General features: G+C 43.1%; 1 protein-coding gene across 1 annotated transcript in view; it reads left to right on the top strand.

Moving 5' to 3' along the window:
* Positions 1 to 13,325, top strand: part of CFAP95 (cilia and flagella associated protein 95) — a 200,086-nt gene that overhangs the window by 126,635 nt on the left and 60,126 nt on the right. Inside the window, exon 5 of the mRNA XM_085640791.1 lies at positions 12,259 to 12,319. Coding sequence (XP_085496917.1) covers positions 12,259 to 12,319 — 61 coding nt within the window. The remainder of the gene's footprint in view (positions 1 to 12,258; positions 12,320 to 13,325) is intronic.

The raw sequence follows: 13,325 nt of genomic DNA on the forward strand, positions 1-13,325 counted from the left end.
TATTACCCATGGAAACGAAGCCTGAGAAACTCACAAAGGAGTTATTAAAACCAACCCCAAAATTCTTCTCCTCACCTTTAGGAGAACCCTCTACATAATTTAGAAATGAAGGAAGGCATAACACAGATTTGTCTACCAACTCTGTTGGAAAGCTTCCACTGCCACTGTCCCTGGATCTGCCCGCCAGCTGCTATATGTGTTTATTTGGTATGTCAATCTACTGACAGAGTTCTATCTCAAACAGACCCCAAACCTCCTGAAGTATAGCCAATCGCACATCCAATCAATGTAGTCTACCAGATATCTGGTGTTCGAATCCACTGCCAAATTCTCCTGAACCTGCTATTGGTATTCCAGACAAAAACAGCATAATTCCTTTGCAAAGTCTGCCAGCTGGCATGATCTGCTTTCTCCCAAGCGATTTATGTAACTCACTGCTGATACATTGTCCATTCAAATCACAACTGTGCATCCAGTCAGAATCTCCCTGAGACTACTCAAAACATACAAACCCAATTTCAGTTCCAGGCAATTTATATGAAAGGTTCTCTCTTGAACCGACCAACAACCACTTGTCTCTAGGTGCTGCAGACGAGCCTCCCGCCCATGCAAACTTACATCTGTCTCAATCACAAATTCCAAAGCACTTACAAAAATGTGGCTGGCCATTCCACGCTTTTTCAGTCCAGTCACCAATTAAACCCCTCCTTTGCTTCCACTGACAAAACCTCCTTGTCGCCATACCATAAACCACTCCTCCCTGCTTCCACTTTCACACTATGTAGAGACCACATCTTTCTGTAAGGGCCTTCTAATACACTCGTTAATAAACCTTTGATCGTGGTCTGAGGGCCACCATCCTGCACTACTTGGATGCCTCACTTCATATGGTTAAAACAGTTCTTTTCCCAATGGATTCTTTATCACTGACTTAGATGAAGAGGGCCTGCTGTGTTATAATCCAGGTTTTCGTTTGGGTCTTCATCATGCATGGAGATCTAAAATATACTCATCGGGCAAAAGCGCACCTCCTTCTCCCTGATACCAGCCAAACTAATCTGCTTGCATGCTGCAAGGGGCACCTTTCTCTGCATGCTGCAAGGGACCTCTTTCTCTTGTGTGCCACTTAGGAAACCTCTCTTTTCTGGCACTAAACATTAACCTTCCATCTTGCCCTTAGGTTTCATTTTTATATGCTTCACTTTTTGTAAGTGTCAGCCCTTTCTATCTTCAGAAAACATACAGTATTTGTCATTTGATTTTTCTTCTTTCTTTCTTTTCCCTAAAATGGACTGACTTGCCTCCTCAATGGAACATTTAATTGATGTCTGTATCATTCTTCTTATGACATCATAGCTAACTACTCCTTTAACAATCGCCACAGAATTATTCTCAGACACCTCTGTCATACTGGCCATGTAAATCTTTGTCCAACTACAAATACCTGTGAAAAAGCAAAAAGTCACCTAAAGCTTATTCTTCCTCCCCTTCAATATTATCCAGAAACATTAAACACCAAATAAAGCCCCTCAAAACCACCAACTACACCGAGTGTTCAACTGACACTGAGTTTGGAATGTTCTCAGGCATCGTACAATTGACTGTGGCTGCCAAAATTCAAAGGCACACTAGCGTGCTTACATTCTTTTCTATGGGAATCTGACTAACTCAAAATGGCACTAATTCTTATGGGGATTAAGAGCAATGACGCGCTCATTCTCAAGACTCAAACAAATCCTGCGCTCTGCGCTGCCTCAAAGGGACTACTTTCCTAAACTGCATATGTGTTTGTTAGGGCCCAAATCAAAAGCAATTCTGTTAGGGAAAACAATAACAATACCTACCTCTTTCCACCTTAATATGCCAAGACGCTTTACTTATTTACTTGTAAAATCCTAACCAATAACTCGGGCTAATTACAAACAGAAACTAAAGCTTTCATATAAATATATGCCCTTCAGCGGTTTCTCTGCTCGCGCTCACCTTGCCTGCAACCAATGCTCCAGTGTGTTTTGCGAAGCCCTGCTAGGGTGGGACTTCGTCCCCTAAAATTTCCATGATCCAGGGAGGGACCTCGGCCGCTGATGCTACTAAAGGGCCGCTGGTTCCCTGCATCGTGGGACGCGCTCTTCGGCGGTTTCTCTGCCCGCACTCACAGTGCCTGCAACCAGTGCTCCAATGTGTTTTGGGAGGTCCTGCTGGAGTGGGACCTTGTCTCCTAGTATGCCCCTGATCCAAGGAGGGGCCTCAGACACTGATGCTGCTAAAGCATTGCTGGTTCCCCGAAGCACGGGACGTGCCCAGGCGACGAGGCTGGAATGGGCCATCTCTCTTTATTTGTATGCTTTATGACCTTGGATACCTCCATAGAACAAACCCTTGCCTCCGTCCTGAAGGTAAAGTACGATGGGAAAGAGGTAAAACGTCATGCCTGCTTCCAAAGAGTACCCAATAACCGCTACTATTATGAACTTTCTTACCAATGCTGTGGGCACGCTTAATAATGAAATAGAATGCATTGAGGAACAGCTAGGCGCCACAAACAAAGCACTAAAACTAAATCTGGTCCCGGGTGTCATTGAAGGTCTCAGTGCACTTCCCTTAACTGCAAAAAAAGATGCTTTGCTAACAATCACTAATCCATGTATGCCTAATAACGATCTGAAAATTGACGCCAATAAGACACAGAATGACCACCTTGAAATAATAAGCTCCCCACTACTCAAAAAGGCCAAAGGTCCCACCAAAAGTTCCTTCAAATTAACTGCCACATGCTTAAACAAATGTGCAAACCTTAGTAAAGACGTCAACCCTGGAGGTATGAGATAACTTTTGACCAGACATGGGAAAGGTATCCATGAGGAACTTCTTACACTTACCAAGCTGACCGCTAGTTTTGATGCAGCACTTAAAAAAGTCTTCGAACCACTAATGACCACTTTGATTAATATTGACATCATCTGAAAATCTTTGACTGACCAGGGCCACTTCATTGCATTGACTGAATTTTTTACTGTTTACATGACAACATTACATCCGTAATCGACTTGCACAGGACTCAACATAAGACAAGAGGGGGTGACCAACGAGGTAATGGAACACACCCTGACCCTTTAACGTGGCCCCAAGAACTGATTCTCATCAAAGTTCCACCACAGTGGCCAATCCCTTTTCATTCCTAACAACTCCACACATGAATTCTGAGGGTATAGATGAATCCACCATAAGATCCACTAACAAGGGGTACACACAGTGACAAACTACTTTGAAAAAAACCTTCAGATTCTGCTGGAAGCTCCCTCATTGGTGATAATTCTGAAAAACGTTCCACCTCTTAGTGCAGGTCAGTTTGAGGATTCTCACCGGCTAAACAATAAGGTAGGGCACTGGCTGGTAAGAACTGCTGATCTTTACAGCTGTGAGTTCCTGTCTAATAATATATTAAATGTGGAGCGGGTGCATTGGGTCGCTCCACAACCAAAAAGCTAAATGGGGGATTGCATTTTCATAAATTTTGGAAACAAATTTGTTACAGGCTCCCTACTGGAAAATCTCTCCTGGATTAACTCCCCCTCCGGAAGCATTAAAGCGGTACCTCTTGGATATTTCTACAACCCTGGCACCCTGAGGTTGCACAAACCTTTCTTTGACAAACCATATGAAATACCAACCTCCAACTGCTTTACTCCACTGGAACAGGTTGATTGACTGCACCAACTAGGGTTATTCTATATTTGAAATCAGTTACAAGAAGAAATTATGAAGACAGTACCTACTAAAACCACTCTAACTATACCCCCTACCCCCGGATTCATCAACTAACAGCGGTTAGTCCACTCGTAAGATCTTCTGTCTGTATTGAGAACTTTAGTGCGGTCCTGGGCATAGAGTTTCTTACTACTACTGCCCACAGAGTGACTGAGCTGTCCAATATTAATGCCCTTACTTTTGACACTATAGGCACTCTGCCTATAATTGTTGCAAGGTCTCCTATGTCAGTTTCTAACCAATCCCCAATAGTAGATGTTTTTGCACAGTTTGATTTTAAATGCATATTTTATAATGTGGCTGGCCACCTGAATAAGGTAAAAAATGCTGGTTGGTATAACATAATTAAGAACATCAATATTGTTTGCTTGCAGGAAACGTGGACCAGCGACACAGTTTTTATTGATGGGTTCTTCTCAATTCCTACTCAAGCAGAAATCTCCAGAGGAGCCCATCATAAAGGTGGCCTCTTAACCTTAATATCAATCACACTCCCAAAAAAGTTATTAAAACCTGTTTGGATTCTCCCCATTTTCAAATCATATTCATTCCGTTTGAACTGAAGTTAGTCCTTGTCATCATACATTTTTAATAAAACAACTTTATGCTAAATCATGTGGATATAGCAATCTCATTAGAAAAACTCTTAGCCACCCCTTATGTGAACTTAGGACAGAGTACTTTCTAATGTGGGGAGGTGATTTAATTGTAGACTATGTCCTGTACTAGAGTCGGCTGTCTGCAGGCAGACAGTGTGGGACACTGAGGACTCCTTGCACTTTGAGCACACCCCTTGTGGGGATATTTTTAACTCAATATTCAATAAAGACATCACTTTATGTAATGATCAAGCTCATCAGCCATCCTAACACAGATCATATCTTCTTTTCGGAAAGAGGCAAAGACAGCCATATCGATTTCATCGCACTCTCCTCGTCCTGCAGACCGAAGACCAGTAAGTTTCTAGTTGCACAAAATTGTTTAGGTTATCATTTTTGCCTATGTCTAATCTTTTATACAGGCAAAGAGAAACAGCAGCAGGTGGTAGCCCTTAACACCCCAGTAACATACAACACAAATAAGGGGATCACTTATAGGTTGGCCATGGTAGATTCTTGATACATTTTAGAGAAATTGTTTTAAAAAAATGGGGATCGGGTATTAGCTTTTTAAAATGATTAGCACAAGACTAAGATCATGCTGAATGCATTTGAGTAAATCTGCCATGCAACCACTGACCTCCTAACAATCCATAGAAGGAAAAGGGAAACCCAAATCGCATAGTTGTTTCATGGAATCTGTTCGAAGACACCTTATTCGTGCCATTAAACAAGTTCCCTGGGACAGGGGGTTGGTGAGACTTTGTAGATATAATTATATACCGGCCATTATCAAGAGAAAAAAAGATGTGAAGCTTGCTAAAAACTACATGTAGCAAGCATAAGCAAGCATCCCTATTTGTTTTGAAAGACTGTAAATGATCCATTCTTCAAAGATGAACACAACATGCTTATTGATGTCACTATCCCCCCTCGGTGACTGGGTTGAGCACTTCATGAGGGTATACAGTTACAACGATGGAAGCGATAGTCATGTGAACAACGTTCCCCCACATTGATAGGTGACAGTAAGGAGATAGACCCACCCATTTACAGGGAGGTGGTCTGTGCACTGAACCATACTCTGAGGGCTAAGACCCCCGGCCCTGACAGTGTACCAGCTGACCTTTTTTGATTACCCCAACTTGTGGGTCCCGTTGTTGACAAATGTTATGAGAATTGTGGCTATAAAGGGCCACCGGAAATTGTGGCTGTGCTTAAACATAATTCCTATTTTTAAAAAAGTCAAGAGATTTGACCCTTGAATTTACCGCCCAATTTCTTTAATTGACACCACAAGTAAACTTATTGGCAAAGTTTTGCTTGAACACTTGGAAGTGTGGGTGAAGAACAAGGGGTGTTTTTCTGAAGTTCAGTATGGGTTTAGACAGGGACTTGGCACTGTGGAACAGTGCCTTAATCGCCACCTTGAGTGGTACTATCCACCTAGGTTTTATGGACCTAACCTCAGCGTTTGAATGGGTGGATAGAGGGAAACTGTGGTCCAAGATGCTTGATGTGGGTATTGACTCTGCACTGATTCATTTCGTGGCCCAGATGCATGATGGAGTGATGGGTTGAGTGAGGTACGGTAAGAATAGAGTGCTCACCGATCCAATTGAAATGAAACACTGCTTAAGGCAAGGTTGTGTATTGGCTCCATATTTATTCTGCCTATACATTAATGATCTAGACATACATCTTTATTTAGAAGAAGCTAATGTACCGAAGGTTGGGTCTAGGAAACTACCCACCCTTTTGTATGCGGATGATTGTGTCCTAATTTCAACAAGCATTGGCATAGCCAATAGGTCTCGCCTTTGGGACCTTATAAGTGTTTAGCCATGCAACAGTTGCATAACTAAATACTTATAGGGTCCCAAAAGCGAGACCTATTGGCTATGCCAAGCGGCCGTGCTGCCGCGAAAGTGATAGCAATCGCGATCAAAAATCAAAGTGAAAGTAATCGCGGTCAAGTGCAGCGCGCGCTCCCGCGCTCATGCACTGTAGCTCTAGGCTGGCCTGGTAGCACTTTTTGGAGCCCTCTCAAAAAGTCTCGCCAGACTAACGCATGCGCTGGGTCAGGCGAGACCTAAAAAACGGGGTAAGTCTACAAAAAATATTAAACAGATTCTAGCTTTACATGAATGGCTTGTGTCTAAAAATGAACACTACTAAATCTCATTGTTACGTTACGGTCATAGAAAAACCCTGCGCAAGTTTGAAGACGCAATACACAATACATTAACGGTGAGAAACTATTATATGTTTCCTCCTTCTCTTACATAGAAATACCCTGTAATCAAAAATGCACATGGGCTCGTTTGATTAACACCAGGAAGCTAAGGTTTGAGCAAACTACTGAGGCCCTTTTTAGATTTGCTGGGAAGCTGGGTAATAAACCTCTGAATTGTATGATTAATATCTATCCCACAGAATGTCTTTCTATGGTGACACTCCATGTGTGGGGTGTGGGGATACTGTGATGCTGCTGATTTACAAGGTGCTGAAAATATATTTTTAAGAAGACTTTTGTCAGTGCCAAACAGCCTTCCCATGTCCCCTCAGCCACACAGACTTGGGATCTTTGCCATTAGAGGACCATGTTAAATTAGCACCTCTAGCGCTTTGGGTCAAACAGGAAACCTTGCTTAACCAGGCTTTAATGAATGATTGTAAGTCTTTAGACAAAGTACAGAACTTCACTTGGCCGAGGTACGTGAAGGAGCATCTCGCCCTGCTGAGGAGAGAGGATTGTTATCACAACCCACTAGTAATGGCTACTATCGCCAAAAAGAAATATAAACAAGATTTTTTAGCTGTATGTGCACAACGGCAGGGACAGAGATAAGAAAGAAGCGGGTAAATGAATACCTCCCTCTTGTCACTACCAACACTATGCAACCATATCTCACGTTTCCATTCTCCCACACACAAAGATTTTATTTGATCAGTTTTAGACTTGGCATAGCTCATGGTCTCATACCCCAGAACCGCACATCTTGATTCCCTCTTAAAACCCTGCCCGTGGGACTCATTTACGAGTCAGGCCCTGCTACATTTCCTCTTCTCTTGCAAGTTATATAATGTACCAAGGTGGCAGCTTTTAATTCCGCCATTGAAGTATATGAGCATTGGAAGGTGCAGACCAGCCTTAGTTTATTTGCAGCTTCTCAAACAGAATACATATGTCTGATGGTCTATAAATACATATCTACTGCCGTTCGCCTGAGAAAGTTGAAGGGAAAATAAACATCCCCCATTTTTGTGGCAGCTAGTACAGTATGTCTGCATAGGGATTGTCCCGTATCATGCACAAGGCACTTTATTTTATCTGTGTTTACATTTGCACAAAGCACTTTTTGGGGGGAGACAGGGGCTTTCTACAAATTAATTTGTGTTTTAAATGTGCAAATGTTACCATAAAACGAGAGATCTTGCCACTTGGCTGTCCCTGTTATATTTCTACACTTATGTTAGAGCAGGCTGGTTACCACCATGTCTAATTGTCCTTTGTATATCCGCTCTTTTGCACTTTTGACAAAGGTATTGAGTTTAGATCGAGTAACCACTGAAAAACGGTTAAAACCTTAGTTTTTAGGTATGATTGATTGGCGTATGTGTATGATGTTTTTAAGCTCGGACCGGTAGAGCACTGAACATTTTGTCTCTGACATGTTGGCATGGATTTCATGATAGTGTCATATGAACTGTTCTGTTGTTACATGATGGCCTCTACTGTGCTGTTTTAATTGACATTGTTTTTATCTGATTTTATTTTCTCTGTATTTATCTTGTATGGCTTTACTATTGTATACCGAATAAAGCCTTACCTGATCAGAAAAAGTTTTGCTTATTATTCCAGATGACAAACAAAAACCGGAAGTTTTTGATTCTCATTAAACCTCATACTCACTACAACTAAAATGTAAAGGGTTCCCCAGCTCATTCAGAATACCAACAACACAGAGAAACATAGGCATAGTTAACTTGCTGGAGCAGCATTTACAAAAAGATGAGGATTCTGAGCCAAGGGGCTATTTAGAGACTGTGTATGTTCTGATTCTGAAATTTGTTTAGTTTAATAAAGTGCTGCCGGAGTGGCATTAAAGGAGTTTATGCATAATGGTACCTTCCTGTCTTGTAATGAAATCATGCCTTTATGTACAACCATGCTAATTTCTTCAGCATGTCTCTGTAGTGCACTGCATAGTATACCTCTCAAATAACAACTTTTTCACCTTTGTGTTCCCCTGAAACAGGCTGATTGAAATTCAGCATATGTGGTGTTCCACTTAATCGTTATCTGCTTTACTTCTTCAAATGATTTCCAATGGTGCTGTGTTTTTATACTTTAATCAGCATAGAAGGAGATTCGCCTAGCATCGTAAAACATTGTACCCTGTTTCCTCACTCTGTGAAAATGGCCCTTTTTCCCTTGTACCACTGCTGTCCGATTAAAAACAACCCAGTGGTGCACTGTGGGCTATTCCTGAGTGGACATGCTGTGCATCCTGTCAATTTGTTTGTCTTTCAGCGGCTGCTCCTCTGCTCAGGCACAGGAGCGTCGCCCCACTTGCAAAAAGCAAACATTAAATGATACTGATGCAATGTTATTATCATTTTATTTTTACGTACTGCGGCAGTTTGCTTTTTAGTACTGGGCAGTGTGGGGCTGGGCTGTGTCATGGGGAGGAGTGGTTGATGCACCATAAGTGGGCATGACTGGCAGGCTGTCTTGGGCAGGCCAAACCGTCAAGCGCACTTTAGCATTTCTCCACCCGGCTGTGTTGTACAGCAGAGTGGAGAACTGTCCCAAGCTCCAAGTCCCTGTCTGAGTGGCAATCAACGCTACTCAGACCAATCATGGCGCTGCTGTCATGCTGGTGACAAATTCAAAAAGAACAATTGATGGAGAGAATGCAGGACAATGTCATGCATTCACCCCAGTACAGAGATCTGGGCCTAAATCTATCGTTTTTTTGCTCACCATGCCATTTTAGTTTGGACCCAGCCATATGCAAATCAGTCTTATCCCTGCGCCCAATTGGGACAGTCCAGCCCAAACTGCCAGGCCAGGTCCTCCCTGGACTGGAAACAAGCATCCTAGGACCGGTTTCAGCCCTCTTCAGCCAGGATAGCTTGACTCCAGTGGCATGGAGAGCACGGCACCCACGTCTGGGCATGTGTGTCTTTTGCGTCATGCTGGTGACACCAGCGTCGTGAATGGCTAGGGGAGATTGTGTGCATCCTGCTTTCATGTGTTGTAGACAGGAGGACAGAGGAGAAGCGGCAGCCGGCAGGTGAGTGAAATTATAAATTTTTTCTACCCCCTCGCCCCTTGCCCCATGCGTACTATTCAGTCGCAGCCGCCACTGATGTCTTTAAGTGCCCTTTAGTTTTTAAATAACCTTGGGATAATGTGTTAAAAAATGCTTGACATTCCCTTCCTTTGTCCCATCCAGAAGCCCTAACTGGTGCACTTTGTATCCCAATGAGAAGTCTTCCATGTTGCCTCTTCATTGTGGCTAGAAGCGCCATGATCACAGATTCTTACCCCTTTCGGTGACATTTCTTGAAGAGTACTAGAAACAGTCAATGTGTCATATTTACTCTATATGACTTGTTTGTTGAACTTCAAAATCAGCTGTTTTAATTCAATGCTGTTTGAACTGTCTGCAAAGGGTTCACCTGCTACTACTTTACTTGTATGGTCTATCCCACCACCTCCACTCTGGGTCATGCCATCACAGCTGTGTATAATCCAGCTTCTTTGCCCCTTTGCCATTTCACCACCTTCGTGTCTCCTACTAGACATTAATAATGTAGTTCTGTCTATTAGGCCCCTGACTGCAATGCACATATTAAAGCAGTCTCAAAGATCGCTGTTTCACACAATTTATATGAGATGCTAGAGCGTGCGGCCTCCAATGCTGATAATTTCATGCATTGCAAATATTTAAATGGTATCTGATTCTATGCATGTAGAACATTTCACATTCAATGCAAGACTGGCTGGAAAAACACATGGATGCTAGTGGGAGCACTCCAGGCTTCAATATTCTGGCCCCTACATTTGTTGAATTTTTCTCCTGCCAACAGCTCTGCCATCTCAACCCTTCACCACACTGTGGTGATCAATGGCAGCCACGTTTATGTCTGCAACTTGACACTACCAGTTTAGGCCACCCTTTCACCCAGATCCTTCAGCCTCTATCTCACCAGAGCTACTGCCCTGTGGAGCACCAATCCCACTGGCTCACCAACCCCCCTGGCAGTTGATGACCAGGCTTCAACCCACCCAAGTCTAATCAAGTGCCGGGCATCCATACGTTGGAGCAGACAAGTATGCATGGATCCCAATGGGATGCATCACAAGTGGGTGAGGTACCTCTGAGCCTGTAACTTTCCCACAGTCCCAGGAGGAAGCTGACCAAGACACCACCTCAGTTTCTTTTGCTCCACCTGACAGAAGGTCCTCACTGCAAGCAGCCTGGGATCAGGTCAAGCAGTGACCTAGCACTGCAGAAGAGCAAATCACTGGATACAGGGAGCTTCTGCACCACAAGACTTCCCATGTTTCATTAGTGGGCAAACATTACACTCTTCCGGTGACAACACTGATTTGTAGTAATTCACCTAGATTTGTAAGTTCCTTGTCAAATATGAATTGTTATTAATCAGTGCTTAATTTGTAAACAAATATGTGCTAGGGCCCGCATTGTGGGGCCATTTGCCCCTTCCAGCGCTGCCAATGACAGTACCAAGGCAACTACTAACCATCACCCTCCTTCAAGTGTGACAATTCAGATTATTCCAGGCCCCCAAATGTATAAGAATGGCTGTGATGGCAGGAGTTAGTCATTTGTTGTGTATATTGAATTAATAAACAACTTTTGTTGTGCTCATCTCTAAATTAGATAGACAGCGCCTCCGAGTGGTAGGCCGTCGTAAGTGCTGGTGTTGGCAATTAAGTGCTGATGTTGAGCACCCTAAACCACCAGCTCAAATTAAGCACTTTTAATATTTAATGCCGGCTATTTATGTTTTCCATCTCACACATTAACACATAAATTTGCAGCCTTAAAATATTGCTGCATTGATGCAACCTGAGGCAGGCTGCATCCTGTCTTCTATGCTTGTATGTTTAAAACTTTCATGCTGCGATTCCATCATTTATGGGACTCCTGCGTCAGTATTCCTGCACCTGTAAGTACTAATACCACAGGTTTTTGTACTTCTAGGGCAAGGGATCACCAGCCTGTTGTGAGATCCCCTTAGGGGACAGGGGAATAACTTTGGAAATCAGTATTTCCATGTGAATTCCCAGATTATACTCCTTATTTGTGGGATGTGTACCACACATTTCACCAACTTTTAGCAGGAGAAATGCTTACAGTAGCGAAGGGAGCATAAGGAATGCAGTATTCTCACCTCGTTTTACACAAATAGGGCGTAAACTCAGTTTTTGGCCAAATCGGGAATTAAACATCCCTCTGGAATATGCTTCTGATGCTACGATCCCAATTATTTGCCTTATTACAACCATCAGTTGTGAAATTACTGCAAATTTAGAAAAGGGAAATACTATTTGTAAACTGTTTTTTTTCTACCTCCGTTTTCACAATTAAAGGTGCAAAATAAATATGTAATATGTACTCTTGTGTTAAATGCATGGAAAACAATATCTGTACTTGTATGACGAATGTTTTGACCACCTAATGTACTCTAAGGGTTTATGTATAGTTGATTTTGGTAATGATACCACATTTACAGTCCTACTAAATGGCAAAACTGCAGCAGCAAGTCCTGCATAAAAAACACATTATTTTTGTTAATTTATTGTAGCCTATTTTCTTATAGAGTAAATTGTTCCAAATGTGCCTTTCAGGTACCTGAAAACAACATACAATGACGCATATGTGCCTCCATGTTGCTATATACCAACCTTGGTAAGTATAGAAGTAGATCATTATGGGTTTACAATTTGTTTTGCTGTTAAAATGCTACTGGCTGATTTATTCTGCGCATATGAATTGTGGAACGGGGTAAAAATGTTCTATATACAATAATCGTGTTTTTTAATGTCAGGGCTATCTCTGTCATGTCCTTCAAGATTACATTCACGAATCATCGTAAACTGCGGTTGACAGGCCCCACGGCCTGTACGGTTGAGGTGTGGCACACGGTACAGCGTAAGTTGGGGTGGCATAACCGTCTCAGGAAGGCTACTCCGCTGTGGGAGCCAGATCTCTTAGGTCACCTTAGTACATGCCCGGGATTCGACAAGTGGGACTTGATCGGGATTTCCAGGGTTGGGGACCTTTGGGTCAAGGGTAAGAAGGCCACGTTCACAGACCTACAAGCGAAATACCACCTCGCCCCCACGGAGACCTTCAGATATTTACAAATCAGCCACGCGATTGACTCAGCCCTCCCCGAGATGGCCCCCTTCCAGACTCCTCCCCCCTGGAGGATCGACTGTTACTAGATCCCATGGACCGCAAAGCTATATCCCTTACCTATAGAAAATTAGTGAATAACCGGACGGACCCGATGCTGAAATTGAGAGTGAACTGGGAGCGTGACCTGGGCGCGATGGAAGATGATGATTGGAGGGAGGCGGCGATTCCACTGGGACTCCGATTGATCCAGTTAAAGGTACTTCACAGGGTCTACTTTGATGCTATACTGTTGTTTCGGTTGGGTAGGAGGCTGGACGCACTCTGTCTACGACTCTGCAACCAGACTGGCACTTTCATACACATACTCTGGGACTGCCCCCACATTCAAACCTATTAGACGGATCTCACTTGGCAAATATCCAGGGCCTGTGGCAAACCCATTCATCCCTCCCCCAAGACTTGCCTCCTTAACATCTGGGACGCAACAGACCTTACCCAGATGGAACAATCATGGGCGACAATGGGCTGGATCATAGCCAAACGTAATATTGCT

The sequence above is a fragment of the Triturus cristatus genome, chromosome 2_1 (genome assembly GCF_964204655.1).
Source record: "Triturus cristatus chromosome 2_1, aTriCri1.1, whole genome shotgun sequence".
Lineage (NCBI taxonomy): Eukaryota > Metazoa > Chordata > Amphibia > Caudata > Salamandridae > Triturus > Triturus cristatus.